The 21349-nt window shown below is 40.5% G+C and overlaps 1 protein-coding gene across 1 annotated transcript in view; it reads left to right on the top strand.

Moving 5' to 3' along the window:
• NAA60 (N-alpha-acetyltransferase 60, NatF catalytic subunit) overlaps positions 1-21349 on the top strand; it is a 53233-nt gene that overhangs the window by 30680 nt on the left and 1204 nt on the right. The window contains exons 3-6 of the mRNA XM_020995502.2: positions 5433-5562; positions 7642-7738; positions 17037-17271; positions 19447-19639. Of these exons, the coding sequence (XP_020851161.1) occupies positions 5433-5562; positions 7642-7738; positions 17037-17271; positions 19447-19603 (619 nt within the window). The 3' untranslated portion in view covers positions 19604-19639. The remainder of the gene's footprint in view (positions 1-5432; positions 5563-7641; positions 7739-17036; positions 17272-19446; positions 19640-21349) is intronic.

Here is a 21349-nt window from a genome sequence, read left to right on the forward strand (position 1 = left end):
GTCAGGGCCAGCAGGGACCTTCGAGATCACCTAGTTCAGAAGTTCTTGGCCTGTTTTGGGTCCTGGGCTGCTTGGCAGGCTGGTGGACTGAGACCTACGGATCTCTTCTCAGAATAGTGTTTGAAAATGCCCCCCCCCCAAGTGTGATTACAAAGGAAACCAATTACATTGACTTGTAGTTGTCAAAATATTTTTTTAAAGCAAAAAAATGGCAGACACCAGGTTAAGAGCCCCTGATCTGGTCTGACCCTTCATTTTTCAGAATGGGAAACAGAGTTCTGGAGAAGTGATTTACTCCTGATCTCATGACTAGTTACAGCAGAACTGAGCCTTAAACCCAGTTTTCTCAACTGCCAATCCACCCTTCTTCTGAGATATTTGTAAAGTACTTAGCACAGTGCTTGGCACATAGTAGGTACTTAACAAATGTTTGTTACCTTCCCCTTTATTGTGTTTTCACTTCACTATATAGTATCCCTTAAAAGTTTCCTAAGAGAGATGCTTCCCCCCTCCTCCACTGATTATACTGCCAGGACTCCTGACTAAAGCCAAGTAGTGCCTGTTCTTTGGGAAATCAGGAAAGCGTTTGTGGAGGAGAAGGGGCCAGTGAACTGCATCTTGGAGGTTGGGAAGGTTGGGGGGGAGGGGGAGCCTGGGGCATTCCAGGGGTGGGACACAAAGGCCTGAAGAGTTTGAGCTGCACCCAGAGGAATGTGTCACACAGGCCAGTTTGTTTGTAGCACAGTTGTGCAATGCTAGGTGGAAGACATTCAAGCACCTTTTGAGTCATCTCTTTTCAGTAACTCTCCGAAACCTTCCCTTGACTCTGACTCACTCTCAACGGAGCGCTCTACCCACATTCCTCAGATAGCTCATGCTCCCGTCTACCTAGAAAGGGCACGTACGTAGTGCCAGCCAACTTCTACATTTTGCTGCCAAGATCGGTATTGGAAATGTAGCAGCAGGAAAGCCTGCGCGTGTACAGGTGGAAGATGGCGAATAGTACAGTTTGGAGGAACAAAGTAGTGTGAGATAAAACTGGAAAGGTAGTGTGCTGCCATGTTATGGGGCACTGACCATGAACACCTAACCAAGGAGTTTGGGTTGTATTCAGTAGCTTCCCCATTTCTTCAGTGTTGGGCTGTCTTTCTATGGTCCTTTTACAAAGACCTCTAAAGATGCAGTAGGCATAGAACTCCCTCACAATTCGTGTAGCTGAAGGACAGTCTGCTTCTTGCTTCTCATAATCACCCCCCCATGGAGCTGATGCTTCAGCTCCAGGACACAGCTGAGTGGAACAAGATCACACAAGTGAATGAGACTTGAACCCAGGTCCTCTGAGTCCAGATCCAAGGCTTTCCGCCTTACAGTGCTGCCTATAACTAAACCATAACCTGTTATTGGGGAAGATTCAGAGACCAATAGAGAGAGTCAACTATCTGGCACTTGGTCCTTGTCTTTTAACAGAGAATAACTTAACAAATTTGGGACAGTTATTCAGCAGCAAATTTATCTAACAAAATCCAGCATTTGTGAAGCACCTGTTTTATAAAAGGGCACATTCTTTGGAGAAGGACAAAAAAATACCAAAGCTTGCATTTTTTAAAAATCTGTAATTCTCCTGTACCTTTGGTATAGGGACAGATTCTTTAGAGATAATGGCAGTCGTGTAACTTGGGTGTGGAGGGTGTGACAAGCACAGAAATTCTTAACAGCCTAATTACCTGATACAGCAGTATAGGCCTTACTCAAAGGCAAGAGGTGATATAATGGCATGTACCCATTAAATTCAACAGGAGCCATTTTTTAAGTGCCTGCTGTGTAGACAGTACCATACTACTACCGGGGGAGATAGGAAGCATAGATGAGATGTAGTACCTAGCTTCATGGAGTTTACATTCTGTAAGGAGAGATAGAGCACATATACATAGGACTATGAGATAGATTAATACATGAGAACTATATAAAAGATGTGAGTAAAGGGGTATGTAAGATTCAGTGAGGTGGCATTTGAACCAAGACTTGAACAACGAGTAGGCTTTCAGTAGGCAAAGATAGGGAAGGGAGGGTGTCCTGGGTATTGGAAATGTAGCGACAGGAAAGCCCACACATGTATAGATGGAAGTACAGTTTGGAGGAACAAAGTAGTGTGAGATAAAACTGAAAAGGTAGTGTACTGCCATGTTATAAGGGACTGACCGTGATTACCTAATCAAGGAGTTTGGGTTGTATTCAGCAGCCAGCAAGGATGCTGCCCGAAAGATGACATAATCAGAGCTGTGCCCGATTAATCTGGCAACTTTGTAAAGGATGATTTGGAGAGGACCAGATAGCCTAGACATTAAAATGAACACAACCAGTGAACCCAGAATTGTATCCATAGCAAAACTTAGTATATGCTGTGTGGAAACATAAAATTTAAAACCTCACTCTTAGTAAAATTGAATATATTGAGAAAGAATATATCTCTAAAGCTCTTTCTAAAATCCTTGGAGAAGTCTCTTGGAAAGTTGGATGATAGGTAAAGTCAGATAGTCAATAAACTGCACCTCTTTGTGTCAGGTGTTGTGCCAAACACTGGGGATATATATTTTTGGAAGAAGATAATCCTTGCCCTCAAGGAACTTACAATCTAAAGGGAGAAGACAACACACAAAAGAAAGCTGAAAAAGTAAGGAGAGGAAGCAGCTAAGTGGTACAGTAGATAGAGTACCTGTGGAGTCAGGAAGACCTGAGTTCAGATCCCAGCCTCAGACTCTTAGTAACTGTGTCACCCTAGGTAACTCTGTTTACCTGAGTTTCCTCATTTTTAAAATGAGCTGGAGGAGGAAATGGCAAACCACTCCAGTATCTTTGCCAAGAAAACCCCAAATGGGGCCACAAAGAGTCAGACCCAACTGAAGTGACTTAACAACAATAGCAGTACCTAAGACCTACTTGGATTATTGCATTAAGAAATACCTGTAGGCCACATTTATTCTATTACATAATTAACTGAGAAAACAGAAGATCCCATTATGCTGATTGTTTATTATTTTTAAAAAATGTTTGATTTAATAGAGTAAAATGCTACCTTAAAGGCTCTCCAACTAGATATCTTCTATGCATATAACAAAATTATCAGAGTTCCACAAAAGCTATAACAAGAGAGAGCCTTATTCAGTGGTAATATCAGGGAAACAATGACTAGGAGAGGACAAAGGTGTTCTCCACTGTTCGTCACGGAAGAGATATAGCAGCTCAAAGTCCAAATGGATGAGCGAGATTGCCTACAGACAGTGAGGTCCTCCAGATGGTCTTGTTTGTAGACATTGTGGTGTTTGCACCAAGCCCTAAAACACTGCAGAACCTCCCACACTAGATCTGTAAATGCTCAAAAGAATTTGGCCTGGCCATATAGTCAAGTGAGTAAAGAGTGCCTGTGATCCAGGTTATGATGTGCAGCTCAGTAGACAGCCTTTAGAGTTTGTATATCAGTGTGGGAGAGGTGGTGGTGGGAGTGTTTGGGGGGGGGGTACATGTTGTTTGTGTTGTGTGTGATATGTGTGAGTATATTTTGGATGCATAGGGCAAACAGACAGTGAGTTGGGCCCAGATTTAAACAGGGAGAGGAAATGGGTTAGATTGCTTTGAGGAAATTGCATAGCTTCTTTCATGATACCAAACTGCTCCAAGAAACAAAGGCCCACCTTTTAAAAAAGCATCTTATTAATTTGTTTACTAATATAATCCATCCCATCTCTGCTCCCCTCCATAGAGCCATCCCTTTACAACAAAGAATAAAAGAGAAAAAGGAAAAAAAGTCACCTCAGCAAAACTAACTAGTCCCCACCTCTGCAGAGAGAAATGTGGTTTTTCATTTTTTCTTCAGGGCCAAGCTTGGTCATACTAGTTTTGTTGTTGTTCTTTCATTTATATTATTGTAGTCATTGTGTATATTGTTTTTCTGGTATTTTCTTCATTCTGTACCAGTTCATAGAAGTCTTCCTATGTTTCTCTGCATCCTTCATGAACAAAGTTTCTTGCTGTTTAGTAATAGTCTATTACATTCATGTGACGCTGGTGTTATACGGCTGCTAGTCATGTTATATTGTAGTATCCAAAGAATAAAAAGGAGTCTCACTCACAGAATGCAGTGGAAAAACACGCAGTGGGTGTGAACAGCTGTGATATATAACAAATAAGAAATTTCAGAGAAGAACTGGAGTAAGGATGTCACCAAAAAAAATGTGTAATGAAAAAAATGGACTGGGAATGTGCTGAAATTGAGGAATAACTACCTGATAGTGGACAGTCCCAGAGCTCCACTAGTGACCTTGTTAACTCAGGTTGGGTGGATTCCTTTTGGGAGAGGACACGTACAAGAGTCACATACAGTTGGTCAGGTGTGGATGAGTGGCAGGAGGGAATAGCCACTTCAGTGAGATCACAAACCCATTCAAGTATTTTGACTATACGGGGCACAATTACACAGGAAATAGAAAGGAGGGACTGCAACAGATATTGAACTGGTATTCAGAGAGATTTAAGAACTACATTATTGACTGGGCATGTGATTAAATGTGAGATGTTTAGGTATGGAGTAAGTGAAAGGTACAGAAAACTTTTAATTATCCAATTTAGCAAGACTTGATAAATCAGCATAACCCTTATTTAAAAGAGCAGTGGGGAGAAATAATAGCGTATTTCCCTAATGAACAGACCGTATGTTATCTTAAAATGCACACTGGTTAGTCAGTAAGCATTTATTATGCATCTTCCATGTGCCAGGCACTATGCTAAGCACTGGGGATATAAAGAAAGGCAAAAGACTGTCTTTGTTCTTAAGGAGCTGACAGTCTAATGGGGGATACACCATGCAAAACTATGTATAAACAAGATATTCAAGATGAATTGGAAGTAATCTAAGAGGAAAGGCACTAGCATTAAGAGGATTCTGGAAAGACTTCTTGTATAAAATGGGATTTTAGCTGGTACTTGAAGGAAGCTAGGGAAGCCAGAAATCAGAGAATAAGGAGGGAGAAAATTCCAGGCATGAGAGAGAGCCTGAGAAAATGCCCAGAGTAGGGAGATGGCATGTCTTATGTGGGACATAGCAAGGAGGCCAGATGGCACTGGGTGGCAGAGTAGAGGAGGGAGTATAAAGTGTAAGAAGACTGGAAAAGGTGTGGGGGTGCAGCTTATGAAGGGCCCTGAAAGTTTAACAGACGATTTCATAATTGATTCTGGAGGTTATTGGGAGCCATTGGAGTTTATTGGCTAAGGGGGTGACCTATGCTTTAAGCAGATCACTTTGGCAGCCGACTGGAGGATGAGCTGGAGTGGGGAGAGCCTTGTGGCAGGCAGATACACCAGCAGGTTATTGCAGTAGTCAGGCTGGGAGGTGCAGTCCGGCCAACACCACTGATCTCTTTGGTTGGTTCTTTTTCTAGGTACCCTGACTCATGGTATCGTGACATCACTTCAAATAAGAAGTTTTTTTCCCTTGCTGCAACATATAGAGGAGCCATTGTGGGTATGATAGTTGCTGAAATAAAAAGTAGGACAAAGGTACATAAAGAGGTAAGTAGAAGAATATTTTTGACCCTTCAGAAAATCCATTTTTCTGTTTTGTCCAGTAGTTGGGGAGCATGGAGTTGGCAGGAGGAGAACGTATCTTCCATTCTCATAGTAAACAATTTGTCACGAGCTCCTATGGTTAGAAGTATTTCATCACTGGGTGGCCACCCTGCTGGTGATGCGTCTTGGCCCTTAGCTGACCCATAGATAAAAGATAAATACACGATTGCCAGCCCATATTTGAAGCCTTTCTAGTTTGCTGGGACCTACCAGAGTTAGAGCTTTTGTGGCAGAGGATTACAGAACTGGGCTCACCTACACACACACACACACACACACACACGCCCCCTTCATTAAAGACAGAAATGTCAGGAGGAAAAATGTTGATTTTTTTTTTCCCCCTTCCTACCTTTGTATGGACAGGGTCAGGAAAGATTCAAGCAGAATCAGTTTGGTTTTTTGGTTGTTACAATTGGCCTCCCATGGTCTAAGGAATCGGATTAGAGTTTGATGTAAATTTTTTTTCTGTTTTAGACTCAGTAAATGTTATTGACCCCTGGGGGGGGGTATGTATGTCTGTGTCTGTGTCTGTATGTTTCTTGATGCCAGAGTCTTAGCAATCAGGAAGTACTAGAAACAGCAGTCGGTGATATTTTCAAGACATGAAATTTTTTGTGATTTTGCCTCTGCATTAAACTCTCTTATCCTGTCCACTATATTGGCCTGTCTGTATTCTCTGATGTGTTGAATCCTAGGTCCTCCAGAAAGATTTCCTTTGTTGTCCTTACTTCTTTTTAAAAAATTTTTCATTTTAAAATTCTATTTTCATTCTGACCTTAACAGACACTAAATGAAATATTCCTGTTTATTTCATGCCCTTTAGTATTTACCTTTGTAATTATTGTATTCCTATGTTGGTTATTTGTGTATATTTCCTTTTTTGAATGATTCAGATCTTGAGGACGAGAGCCATTATTTGTTCTTTACTATAGATAGTATGTACTATTAATATCTTACATTCGTGTAGTGTTTTATAGTATATGAAGTGTTTTCTTATGGCAGCAAGAAATTGTACCTTGCAGGTATCATTATTTCCATTGTATATGTGGGAAATTGAGACTCAGTGAGGTTAAGTGACTTGTAAGGGCTGGAGCTAGGGTTCTGCCTAGTACAAATCCAAGATCTCTCTACCACAGCCTCTGTAATCCCCGTAGGCATCCAGGCAGTACTCGTGTGTTGTTGGCTCAGACTTTGAAAAGAAATCGCTTCTGAGAAACACCAGGAATTTAAATTGTAAGACACGGAAGAAATATGACTCTCAGTGTAGCATTCTGGTCCCTCCAGCTGGCCTCCTCATAAGTTTGAATGCAGAATAGGGGTGAATCACAAGATGGATTCATCTGTCTGAATTATTTGCAGTCAAGAACAAACAGCTGGCATTTCCTTGTCAACATTTTTCTGTTTAAAAAGGAAAGGGAAAAGTTCCTCTTTTTCTAGCAAACACAAGGATTGCTGTGATGGATTGTCATCTTGGTTGTCCCAGCCTAGTGTCTGATTTCTGACCCCAAGAGACCTCTTGTGTAAGCTCATGACACTGTAAAAGGCAGGGTGATGGAGTGGAAAGAGCACAGGGTACAGAGTCAGGAGAGAGACCTGTGTTCAGATTCCTCTGCTGCTACTTACTGGTACTTTCTAGTGACTCTAGAAGTCACTTGACCCCCTGAGGCCAAGTTTTCCCCTCTGTAAAATGGGGATGATACTGTCTGCACTAAGGACAGAGCTTTGTACACCTTAAGGCACCAAAGACATGTAAATTAGTGTTGCTGTAGCCATGCTTTACAACTTACAAGGTACCTTTACAAGGCACCTTCTTCAAAACAGTCCTTTAAGGTGAGTGGTGAAAATATTAATATAGCCATTTTACAGATGAGAAAACTGAAGTTTCACTCAGAGTTTCACAGATAGTATCAGAACCAGGATTCAAACTTGTCTCCTCTTATTCCACATCCAGTTCCCATTATTTGAATGTCTGCCTCTAGGATTAACTTAACTTTTTCTTTTTCTTTTTTGAATTCTCTACAGGACGGAGACATTCTAGCCTCAAACTTCTCTGTTGACACACAGGTTGCATATATCTTAAGTCTAGGAGTGGTAAAAGAATTCCGAAAGCATGGAATAGGTAAGGCTGGTCAGAGCACCCTGTCCGGGTGAGTTGGGGTGGGGGGAGTGTTGAGATCTCTTTGGGCTTTTTCTCTCACGTGAGTTCAAAACGTGAATGTGGAAGTGACAGATTCAGAAATTGGGTGTCAGCATTAGGAAATACATTTGGAACCAAATGCTCATATTTCTTTTGTGCTTTAAGGTTTACCAAGCACTTTATTGACAAAGAAAGTAGATGGTGTAAGTGTTCTTATTTTACAGATGAGGTAAGTGAAGCTCAGAGAAGGGACATTATTTGCCTGTTGTCATGGTTAAGAGCCTTGAACCCAGATCTTCGGAGTCCGAGTCTAATTGTCTTTCCACTACATCCCACTGGATCTCCCAGAGGAAAAGGAATAGAAGTTTATGTGTTGTTTTGTTTAATTGTTACATAGAATGTTAAGAGCAAAAAGGGTCCTTACTTAGATATTGCCAATGATATCACAGGCTTCTAGCTCTAGACTGGAAGGGACCTCAGAGGCCATCTAGCCCAACCTTCTCATTTTACAAATAAGGAAACTGAGGCCCAGGAAGGCTGAGTAACTTGCTCAGTAGTGTTAGAGATAGGACTTTTCATCATATCCTGCTGCCTTTAGAAGTGAAGGTTGATCAAGATACTCCAGAGACCTATTGGGAGAATTAACATTGCTTCCTCTTGTTTTTTCCTCCAGTGTTTTATGCACTTTTAAAAAGACTTGTTGATGCCTTTTGTTTTTCCATCCCATTCATTTCTGAATATATTCTAGCCACTCTACCCCTCTCCCATCACCAAGTGAGCCTTTATTTATAACAAAGACAAAGAAAAAGAAACAACATGTTAACAAAACCAGCCAGTGTATTACCCGGATCTGACAGCATGTGCCAACATTGCACACCAAAGCCTCCTACCTCTCCAGTGAAATGGTGCAGGTTTTGGACATGATGAATATGTGGCATTCACTGTAATTTGATTGTTCTTTCCATTTACACTGTGTAGTCACTGTATATTTTTTCCCCTGGTTCTCCTTATTTTTCTCTGCATCATGATTCCCAGGTTTCTCTGGCTTTTTCAGTTATTTCATGTGATAGAGCAATATTCTACTACACTTACGTACCTGCAACTTGCTTAGTCATTCCCCAGCCAATGAATACTTTTATTTCCAGTTTGTTATTACCACAAGAAGTTGCTGCTAATGCATTTTGGTATATACAGCGCCTTTCTGTCTGTCTCTGACCTTCTTGGCATATATGTCTAACAGTAGAATCTCCAATTCAAAGCATATGGACATTTTAGTCATTTTTTAGCATAATCATAAATTGCTTTCCAGAATAGCTTGAACCAATTCACAGTTCCGCTAACAATGCATTAACATGCCTGTCTTCTTCAGTACCACTTCACCAAACTATTGGTGTTAGGAGCTTGATGAAACATCTAAATTAATATACTGTGATAAAATTGCTACAGCTTACAGCCGGGGCATGCTATTTTGGTTGATTGTTTCCATGAAGCCAGTATTTTGTACGTGCTATATTTGTAGCTGACAACAGAGGATTTTTGAGTTTTAAAGCAGTAGTACTTGGTGGGGACATATATTGTTATAACTATTCCTTCTGCTATTTGAATGCTATACAATATGCTATTAATAAAGTTTGAAATGAAAAATATTATTTAAAACACATGTTTTAATCTCATTAAATATTTTATGAATAATTTTATTTCAAAGAAAAAGAAAAGGAATAGAAGCTTCTAAAGTGAGACTGACTGGAACATGGAGCCTGATGTTAGAAGAGACTTTCTGATAGATTTCCTTCCTCTCCCTTTCCCAGATCCTTGTGAGTTTGATTTTAGCAGGCACAATTCTGGTTTAATTTTAAAATCCCAGATTGGAATTTTAATGTGATTTTTTTTCCCCCTAGCATGATGGCAATATAGGAAATAAACTTTACGTGTGTAAAAAGTTACCTCAATTAATTGTCAGGTAGTAAAGCTGCCACATAGATTTGCTTATCCAAAAAAAGGAATTAGTCTTCTACTTGGAAAAGTTTATCAGTACTTCACAATTGAAAAAATGAAACCCTTTAGCTACATAGCAAGTTTCATATGACTTTGACCCATATTACATTTTGCTGTATTTTTTTTTATGTCTTGGGTCCTCTGTGGTAGACAAACAACTTTTTTGTATACGTAGAAGCATTCTGCGCTGGCTGGTCACCAGATTTTATTTTGTGTCATGAATAACCACTGATTTTAAAGGAATTTTTGAGCTTATTTTGAAATATACTCATAACAATTTGCTTTTCTACCCATGTTTTACATATTAATAACTGTTTGCTGGCCACATGAGAGATTTTGTTTTAATTATGTTTTGAAAACCAATCATCAAGCAGAAAAAACTTACCAAATTATGCTCCTTTATATTACTAGTCTAAATGTGGTGGGTTTTTTTTTTAAATGAAAAAAAGTTCCAATTCTATTTGATAACAGTTTGCTAGAAGAATATAGCCAACTTGCCTTATATTGGGCAGTGTTAAGATTAATCATAGTTTTAACATTATAACTGAAGAGACCATTTCATTAGATTCTATAGAGATTATCATTCCTTTGAAGAGGACAAGGAATCCCTACTTTCAGAGTTTTAAAATTAATATAACTTGTTTATTTGAAATAGAAGAAATAGTTTAGTATTAGTGAGGCAAGAGGTTTCAAAAGCATTAAGTTTATATTTGCACAGGGTAACAATACCTTTAAACTTAAAAAACAGGGAAATCTCTTTAAAAATAATCATCAACTAATGAAAATTTGCATAACAACCAGATAAAAGTTTAGAAATGTGTATATTTCAGTATGCATGTTCTTGGTTGGTGGTCATTTGGATTTCCAAATGTATCTTATTTTTAAAAAAACTCAATTTGCAATTAACTTCTAAAATCAAAGGAATAAAACATCTGCTTTTGAGGGGAATAGACATATAAGGAACATTATATTGAACTATTATATGTTAGATGTTCAGTTTCTTTGTTGCTAAGTAATTAAATTTCACCCTAATGGTTAAAAAAAAAGTTACTTCAAGTTATAAAAATGCTAGGTTCCAGGCCTTTTACATAGGCAGTTTTTCTAACATGAATCTTCCCAAAGCAAGGCAGCCACTGAGTACTGGTGTGATACTTAAGATTTTTCATAACGTGTGTTGAGACACTAATATTCACAATCTTCCTGTTTACCCAAGTTTGACTAGAAGTAGCTTAGAGGACTTTGAAAATACTTTTCAGTTCTAAAGTTTTTTGATTCTCTGAGTATGGCAGATATGTCAGTCCACAGATGTCAAGCACCTTCTTTGAGAATTGTGCTTCTATTGATACCAAGAGCTATGACATAATGCTACTCCCATCCTCCTATTAGGCCTTAGTTGAGGAGGTAATGCATGCATGAGGCTATTTTTTTCAAGTATGGCTTGAAAAATTAATCTTGTTACTTGAGAATCCCACTTCCTACATTGAGAAGAAAGTTAACAATTCAGGACAGTAAACAAGTGCCACGTAAATACAAATGAGAAATGTGATTGGAGGAATCTTTTGGGCAGAGATTATCAGGTCTCTTCAGTCAATAAACATTTGTTGAGCACTTCCGACATGCCAGGTATCAGGCTAAGCACTGGAGATAATAAAAGAAAGGCAGAAGATCGCCCTTGCCGAGGAACTGTAGCTGGGATTTGAAGGCAGCCAGGGAAGCCAAGAGGCTGAGGTAAGGAGGGAGAGAATTCTAGACATGGGGGACAGCCTAGGAGAATGCTTGAGTCAGAAGTTGGAGTGTGTGTGTGTGTGTGTGTGTGTGTGTGTGTGTGTGTGTGTGTATAACAGCAAGTCAGCCAGTGTCATGAATAGATAAGTACACAGGGGTGAATAAGGTGTAAAGAGACTGGAAAGATGGGGTTAGTTATGAAGGACTTTGAACATCAGACAAAGGATTTTATATTTGATCCTGGAGGTTATAGGTGATCCTGGAGGTGGCTAATAGCTAACGTTTATATAGCACTTACTCTGTGCCAAGCCCTGTGCTAAGCACTTTATAATTATTACCTTGTTTTGATCTTCACAAAAACCTTGAGAGGTAGGTGCCCCATTTTACAGATGAGGAAACTGGGGTTTAGTGCCTTGCCCCGGGTCACACAGGTAGGCAGTATCTGAGGCCAGGGAATGGAGAATAGTGTAGCTTATGCAGGGATAAGAGGACAACGCATTAGAGGTCTTCATGGAGATGAAGAACAGGGTTTAGGGTTGCAAATAGAGAGAGGTGGAACAACAGGATATTGTGATCAGAAAGTGAATTTTAAAGTTCATGAACTTGGAAGTGGTGCATGTGTGGGTGATGACAAGGTCGAGGGTATGACCCCCTTTGTAGCTGATGTGGGATGAAGTAGACTATGGGAAACGAGCAGGCTGAGGAACTGAGAGGTCAGGGTGTTTGAGGGGACATCAGTATGTGAGTCCCCTAGTATGAGAACAGGAGTTGAGGAGGAAAGAAAGGCGTAAGCCAGGCACGGAAGTCAACGAGGGAAAAGCTGCAGTGTCTTAGGGGTTATGGTGGGGATTGTTGTTCAGTCATCTCATTTTCATTCGACTCTTCATGTCCCCACTTGGAGTGTTCTTGGCACGATACGGGAGTGGTTTGCCATGTCCTTCTCCAGCTCATTTTACAGATGAGGAAATAGGCAAATAAGGTTTAGGGATTTGCCCAGGGTCACACAGCTAGTAAGTGTTTGAGGCAGGTTTGAATTCAGGAAGATGAGTCTCCTGGCTTCGGGCCCAGCACTGTATCTGCTGTGGCACCTACCAGCCTGTCTGACTCCAAAGTCAGATCTACACTTTAGAAAAATTACCCTGATGATTCTATGGGGGATGGATTATAGTAGGAGGAAGTTAGAGGTGGGGAGACCAGTTAGCTTCTGCGCTTGTCCAGAAGGGAGATGCTGCAGGCCTGAACTAGGGTTGTGGCTTAGTGAATGAAGAGACGGGGACGTAGACAAGAGACGTTATGGAGACAGAAACTGTGAGATTTGGCAACTAATTGGATGGAGGAGATGGGGGACATTGAGGAGCTGATGATGACTTCCATCTGCTAATTTTAGAGCCTTCCTATGAGTGTGCCATTTTCATCCCAGGCTAGTATCAGTGGTCTGGTGGGAAGGATGTTATGATAGTTTTTATTTCTGTAGTACCTTGCAGTTTACAGAGCATTTTCTTTACAAACACCTAAGAGAGAAGCGGTGTAAGTGATTTTCCCCCCCAGTTTTACAGATTAGGAAACGGACCCAGTGAGGGGGACGTGTGGCATGGCCAAGGCTATTTATTTTGAAAGGAATTTAGCCTATACTTAAACATTTCCCTTCCTTCCTCTCACTCACACCTTGTCCTCCTTCTTTCACTCACAGTTCAAAGCTGTCTCTTCTAGTAAGTCTTTCCATATTAAGCCCACTCACTTCCCATTCCATCAGTAAAACTACCCTTTTACCTTCCCCCTTACTAAATCAATAAATATATTAGGTATGAGCAACTACGCTAGTCCCCACTTACCCTTCTTATTTTTATTTATTTATTTATTTGTTTGTTTGTTTATTTTTGAGGCAATTGGGGTTAAGTGACTTGCCCAGGGTCACACGGCTAGTAAGTGTGAAGTGTTTGGTCTGAGACCAGATTTGAACTCAGGTCCTCCTGACTTCAAGGCCAGTGCTCTATCCACTGTGCCACCTAGCTGCCCCCACTCACCCTTTTTATATAACTAGTAGGTTTATCTGTGTCTTGGGTACATGTTAGTGTTTTATCTCTATTAAATCGTAAACTGTTTTAGAATAAGGATTGTACCTTGTCTTTAATAGGCTCCTTAAGCCCCCTGAAACACTGTCCTCTGTCTACATTCTAGCTGTGTCTTGTGACATTGGCCTCGATTATGGTAGGTCTGTTGACACATTCAGGAGGCCATCTCAGTCCTCGACATGAAAGTTAAAGCTAAGACTATGCTACCTTCAATATTATTTCAAGTATATAAATGGTAAATGAGCAAAAATGTCTGAAAACTTAAAGATTTTCACACTTTCCTCTCCACACATCTCCTGTATGCATAAAGCATCTTTTCTTTCTACTTCTGTCTGATTTTCAAAGAGAGTTGGCAACAGAAAGAATACTTAATTATCTTCTCACATCTATGAATTTCCACGACTGAAGTGAAGCCATCGAGATAATTGTTTCTGCAGAGACCAAAATAGAGAATGAGCAACCCTATTTTTAAAATGTATCACTGTTTTGTTCTTGGTATGAGGTAGACGTCATCGTGGATAGAGAATCGGCCTTGAAAATTACTGTTGAGCTAGAGAGATAATGGGCAGCTAGGTAGCACAGTGGATAGTCAGAACCTGTAGTTAGGACGACTCATCTTCCTGAGTTCAAATCTGGCCTCGGACTAGCTGCATGACTCTGGACAAGTCACTTCACCTTGTTGGCTTCAGTTTCCTCATCTGTAAAATGAGCTGGAGAAGGAAATGACAAACCACTCCCATATCGTGCCAAGAAAACCCCAAATGGGGTCATGAAGAGACTGAAATGACTCAGCAACAACAAAGAGAGACAATGCCAATACATAGAAAACCGTCGGCAAACTGTGCTGAATGGCGTTGGACTCTCTGCAGTAGGCATTCAGAAAAGGTAGAGACATGGGTGCATAAAGGTGGTCGTAAGAGGACTCCATCATGTGAGACAGTGCCTGGAGCGGCTTTGTTCCTTAATAGGTGTTTGTTGATTGATTGATTATGACCGCACTGAGTGAGCCCAGAGTCAGAAGATTTAGGCCTTTGATTCTTGTGAAAATGGGCAGATCGCTTGCCTCTTACTGCGTCTCCCCTGTGAAATGAAAAGGTTAGATTAGATAGGGTCTATAAGTTCTAATGTTCTGTGAGTCTGAGTTAGGAGAAACTTAAGTTGACTTTGAAAGATACGTAGGATTTAGAAAGACAGAGGAGAAAAAGAGAAGGCGTTTTAGGCAAGGGCAATATCATTAGTAAAGACTCTGAAATGGGAATGAGCTCAATATGTATAAGGAACAATAAAAAGACTAGTCTGCAATATGGGAATTTGTTTTGCCGGACTGTGTGTTTATGGGAGTTTTTGTTTCTTTCTCTTTCTTTTTTTAGTTGTTTGTTTCAGTGGGGAGAGTAGTGAGAGGAATAGAATGTTAATGCATATAAAAATTAATAGATGTATTTAAAGAAAAAAAGATTAGCTTGGCTGAAGTAATAAATGCCAATTGAGGTATTTATTAGGTAGATAAGTAGGGTAGGGCCAAGTAATAGAGAGTTGTAAAAAGCAGTGAGACGAATTCAGATACGTGGTAGGCAGCTGTAATAAATTTGTTTGAACTGAGGGCTCTTTTTTAAAATTACAGGCATTAACATAATAAGAATCACATATTTTCTGAATTAATTGTAGTTTATTTTTAATTAGGTGCTTGAATTTCACAAATAGATGTAAATTTCACATTTATTCTTCAAGTGGGGCCCAGTCCCAGTATTTCCTATAACCAGATAGTTTCCCCTCTTCAGTGCAGGCTCTGTCTTATCCTAATAAATGATAATCTATAATTATGTTTTCTAAATATATCTTTCTCTAGCTATAGACCATTTGAGCCAATAGCTGTTATTTATTTAGACTCCTTTGATGTTGACCCGTTAGTTTGTAGCTATAGAGAACATAATAAATTTAGAAAGTCTAGACTAATTTTAGACACGTTAAACTCAGTAGAATTTTAAATTCAGCCAAGTTCATGCTTCTGAAACAATTGTTATAGAAACAAACTTCAGACTTCAGGAATTTTGGTGCCTAGGACATTGTGATGTTAACACTTTATATGAAAATCCACAGAAGGTTCCAACGAAGGAATCCATTTTCATTCTGCAAACACTCTTGAAGTACTGTGTGCCAGGCATTGCTCTGGGAATTGAGAGTACAGAGACAAGAATGAAACAGCCCCTGCCCTCAAAGAACTTACATTCTGTGGAGGGCAGCAACATGCCTGGAATGCCCTTCTTCCTCACCTTGATCTCTTGGTTTACCTGACTTCCTTCAGCCCTCAGCCCAAATCTCACCTTCTACAAGAGGCTTATCCCCTTTTTCCTGATCCTGCTCACTGACAGTGCTTTTGTCCTATTAGGTCACCTTCCATTTACACTGTATGATACTTCTATACACATGGTTGTTTGCATATTGTCTCTGCTATTACATTGTGACTCACTTAAAGGCAGAGACTATAGACCGTGTTTTTGCCTTTCTTTGTGTCCCCAGCACTTAGTACAGTGTCTGCCACATAGTAAGGGCTTAATAAATACCTGAAGAAGATGGTGATGAAGGTGAAGTTCTTACTGTATAAAGAGCATCTTAATGCCTTCCAGAGGGAATTTACCATGGTAATTAAGATATAGTCCTTCCCTGCGTAGAGCTTATAATCTAGCAGGAATGAGATTTAATGTGTTTATGAAGTGTGTTACTGCTGTCTCATATTTACTGTATACAGTTATCCCTTCCTTCCACTTTGAGGGAGTTCGGCGCATAGCGCCCCTACAATATGGAAAACGTGAGTAAAATCTTTTGGCCCTCCTTTTGTACTAGAGAAGAAGTCTGAATTATTCTGTTATTAAAAGATAACATATGTTGATATTATACAATACCTTATATATATTTTATGCATTTCTGAGTTTCTAAACTTTTTTTGTGTTGTCTGTGGCTTCCACCAAACTCCCAAAAAATTCCCATTTAATTTCTTATGTCAACATAAGATATATCAAAACTATGATGGGAAGAGTCTCAATGTGGAAGGGATAACTGTATAGCATTTCATAATTTACAAAATGCTTTTCTCACAACCACCTTCTGAGGTAGGTAGTCTAAATGTGTGATGAGGAAATTAAAACTGAGATAGATAACATGATTATCTCAAGTCATGTGCTAAAAGTAGCTGAGCCGTCTTTTGAACCCAGGTCCTTTGACTCTGAATTCATTGTCTTTCCTCTGTGCCCTGGGGCTTTGTAGAATGTTACAGCAATATAAGATGAGACTATAAGAAGTACAGGAGAGGAGTAGAATGCGCCATGTAGATTAGAGATTACTTGGGAAAGGCTTCAAGGAAGAGTTGACTGATACCTGAGTGGGCTTGAAGAATGGGGAGGATTGAGGGTATTTTCTGTGTTTCTTCTCTTGGTCCAGTTGTGTGTAACAACCTTCCTCCCCTCCCTCCCTTCTTTCTCTTTCTTTGCTAGGTTCCCTTTTACTTGAAAGCCTAAAGGATCATATATCTACTACGGCTCAAGACCACTGTAAAGCCATCTACCTGCATGTCCTCACCACTAACAATACAGCAATAAATTTCTATGAAAATAGAGACTTTAAGCAACACCACTATCTACCCTATTATTACTCCATAAGAGGAGTCCTCAAAGATGGCTTCACCTACGTACTCTACATCAATGGGGGGCATCCTCCTTGGACAATTTTATATCCTTTTCTTTGTTCACAGAGGTTTTCCTTGTTATCTCTCTTTAGTGCAAACTGAAAGCTAGAGGCTGAGATGGAAGAGTAGCAGCCTCCTTCAGATCACTCTCAACAAGCCAGCAATGAGGTGACCACAGTGTGTTAGCATTTGTCCCGAACTAATTCATGTTCCAAGGGAATCTTGGGCCACCATTATTTGGAACCTGGAAAGCACAATGACTCCAGAGTCAGAGGACCTGAGTTCAAATCTTGCCTCTGACACTGCCTTTGTGACCTTGGGCAAGTTATTTAACTTCCCAGGGTCTCATTTATCTGATTTCTAACATGAAGGGGTTAGACTGGACATTCTATAAAGGCCCATCTCTAGGCCTGTGATCTGTGGACTAGCTGTACATGTTGAAGAGGTAGCAGAGTATAAGAGCATACTGGGCTTGAAGTTTTAAAACAAACAAAACCTAGATTCAGATCCTGTACTTATCATTTCTAACTGTGACACTCTGAGCCTCAGTTTCCTCATCTAGAAAATGGGGATAATAATAGTTGCCTTGCCTACCTCACAAACTTGTTAAGAATATTAAATGAGAATGTCTTTGAACTCACTTTCTAAAGCACTATATAAATATGTTCTTTTTAAAAAACAAAAACCTTATCTTCATAAGGTCCTTCCTACCACCCAGTATTCCCAAGATTACAATTAAAATTTAGATATAGATTTTAATCTTCTGAGTCCTAAATAAGAATAATGATTTTTCTGCAATCTAAATAGGACCTACACTTAGATTTAAATTGGTTCCTCTTCCTTTACGGACAGGACATAAGTTGAAAGTATGATTTCCTCTCTCGCTCTTTCCAGGTCCCTTTTATAGGAAGCTGGCAGAGAGGTTTCCCAGCAGTAATACTATTGAGTGTGTTTTGGATGAGGTCATATGAATGAGCCAGGCGTTAGGTACCCACACTCATCAGTCAACAAGTGTTTTTTATTAAGTGCTGTCTGTGTGCCAAGAACTGTCCTAGGCACTGGGGATGCAAAGACAAAAAAGGGAGCAGTTGCTTCCCTCGAGGAACTTACATTCTACTGAAAGGCCAAGAGCTTGCTGCGCCTTTCTGCTGTCTAAGAAAACAAGCCAAAAGATTGATTCTCTACAGTTTATGCTCATGACATATGATACCCTATGAACTGTGGAGGGTGTGTGTGTGTTTTAGAATTGTTCAACAGACATTGTGTCTGCTGTGTGCCAGTTTTACTGTGCTAGGCACCCAGCATACAAAAACAAAGGTGAAACGGCCCCCTACCCTCAGAGATCTTACAATCTACTTAAAAGATGAGAGTTTACCGAGTCATTCTTCTATTCAAGAAAACGAACCAAAAAGTTGATTCCCTGTGGCCCATTCTAGAAATGGACTTCTTTATGACTATTAACACTCTTTGAACTGGAGTATATTTGTATATTTGTGTTAAAATCAGTCAACAAGCATTTATTAAGTGCCTCCTACGTGCAGACATTGAGCTTGGTGCTGGGAATACAAAGATGAAGGTGAAACAGGGCCTGTCCTCAGTCAAGAAGCTTACATAATGGACATCTGAAGACAATTTGAAGAATTTTCTTGGAATATAGTAGAAAGAACCCTGAATTTGGTCTCCACTCCCACAGATACTCCAGGCCTCATTTTCTACATCTGTGAAATGAGGGTATTGGACTAGATGAGCCCTTCCAACTCTAAAACCCAGTGACCCTTTGTCTATGGGTGCTCTGATTTGTATGTAATTCCTGGAGTCTCTCCAGGCTATTGTGTCACCTCAGGCTGTGCTCCTCTCTCCCAATCCGTACCCCACCAGCTGTCTCTCTATTGGCATGTATACACCATAGACATAATTTCTAATTTGGTGAAAAGATTCTGTGCCCAAGCGCTGGCTCTTTTGTTCCTTTGTGACTGCAAAAGCTCTTGGGGTATATATAGCTCAAGTCAAATGGAGAGAGCATCGTCTTCCGGGGAGGATTTTGTGCTGTCCATAATCCTCTGCATTGGCAAATGTGGTGGTACTGAAATGGCTATTGAAGTTGGCTATCTTTATTTGAGGAGAGGGAGAAGATGGGGTGGGGGAGGGGAATGTAAGGGGGGTGATTTGTTTTGTTTTGAAGATCCCTTGGAGAGGAATATTCCTTAACTGAATCCCACTGACTACATTCAGCACATCGGGTCTGCATTAGCCAACCTGAGCCCATGTTCAATTCCACAGCGAATTTATCGCCAGGCCCAGAGTCTTCTTTGCAGCCTTCTGCCATGGTCAAGCATTTCTGCCAAGAGTGGCATCGAGTACAGCAGAGCCATGTGATTTGGTCAGAAAGCCCTTCCCGGAAGCCACCAAGAGGTGCCTGAGTATCCAATTACCTTCACTTAAGAGCCTCACCTCTGCACCACAATAAACCAGCCCAGTGGGATGGGCTCTAAAGGTGGAGCGGCCACCTTCTGGGCTGCCAACCCAAGCTGCTGCTCAGTGAGCCTTGGGGAGCGTGGGGTCAGCAGACCGGGGGATGACGATGGAGAGGCACACAGAGAGTTAGTTGACTTTGTGTTCTTGCCTTTGTTTTTAGGGGTGTGTTGGAAATCAAAGTTTTGAGGGGGCAGTAGAAAACAAATTAGGATCAATTCACTGAAGGACTTCAAGAATCAGTGACTTCATCTTTGTGGGCATTTTCCCCACTGATACAAATGGTTTAGTCAGTGACACTTTATGAAAACACTGTGAGAAAATACAGTTCCTTACCTAACCAACCCAGTGGCCAACCCAGTGATGAACTTCTCTAAACTTCTGGTCCTCAGACAACAGGTAGAGTCTGTTGCCAGGTCCACCCTCAAAATAGGAACTGCCATAGCTTGAGCTCTGTTGGCATAACTTTCAAAGGTCTGAGGTCACTTCTGTGCAACATCTAAGGTAGACTGTAGTGGGCACCTAACTTGCAAGGCATTTTTTAACAGTACCTGATCAACAAGAGGCAGTCAAGTGTAGTAGATAAATGACTGGCCTTTGTAGTCGGGAAGACTTGGCCTGCCTGTGGCACACACAGGCAAGTCACTTAACCTCCTTTAGAGAATAAGTTACAGACAAGTTTCTTCTCTTTATCGATGTAGGGAGTTTCCATGCCAAGAGTTCCCATATGTGGATGAATCCATAACCAGGTCCAGGTCAGAAAAGCCCCACGAAAAAAACCCTTAAATAACACATTTGGGGCCTTGTTAAACTGAGCTATGATAGTGGAAGAGAACTGGACCATTAAGCTCCTACTTTTGTTGTTCAGTTATTTCAGTCATGCCTGACTTTTTGTGCCCCCATTTGGGGTTTTCTTGGTGAAGATGCTGGAGTGGTTTGCCATTTCCTTCCTATAGCTGAAGAGACTGAGGCAAATGGGGTTAAGTGACTTGCCCAGGGTCACACAACTAGTAAGTGGTCTGAGGTCAGGAAGACTCATCTTTCTGACTGTAGACCTGGCACTCTGTGCACCATGGTACCGCCTAGCTACCCACAAGCTCCTACTGTCACTCAGTAACTCTGCTCCTGAGTCTGTTTCCTGCTTTGTAAAATAGGGGTAGTGATGATATACTATGTACGTCTCAGTTGTGAGGGAAGCATTTCCTAAAGTGCCATGGAAATGTCCCCTATTATTGGTATTATTAATGTTGTTAAATGCAAGACATTAATAATAATATGGTAATGATGATCTTATTCAGGAGACTGTGCTAGGGCTTTGAAGGACATACTCAGTCTGGTGGGTGGAGAGAAGACATTGGGAAAGAATTATAAGAGAGGCTAGAATAGAATTCTGTTCATAAGAGAAATACAAAGTGAAATAGAATCAGATAAGAGAAATCTAGTCAGAGGATCTCAGGGAAAGGCTCAGTGGAAAAACTGGCAGGTGAGCTGAGGTAAGAGAGCTAAAGTAGGAAATGATCATCGGGAAGTCACCGCACTCCTGAAAACTGCCTCTAAAACCACAGTGTTCAGGATTGGCATGACTACAAGTTGTACCTTCTTCCCAGATTATACTTCTTAGAAAACCTGAGTGTGGTGTGTTCTCTTCAC

Source organism: Phascolarctos cinereus, unplaced genomic scaffold (genome assembly GCF_003287225.1).
Source record: "Phascolarctos cinereus isolate Bilbo 61053 unplaced genomic scaffold, phaCin_HiC Scaffold_4;HRSCAF=312, whole genome shotgun sequence".
NCBI classification, from domain to species: Eukaryota; Metazoa; Chordata; class Mammalia; order Diprotodontia; family Phascolarctidae; genus Phascolarctos; species Phascolarctos cinereus.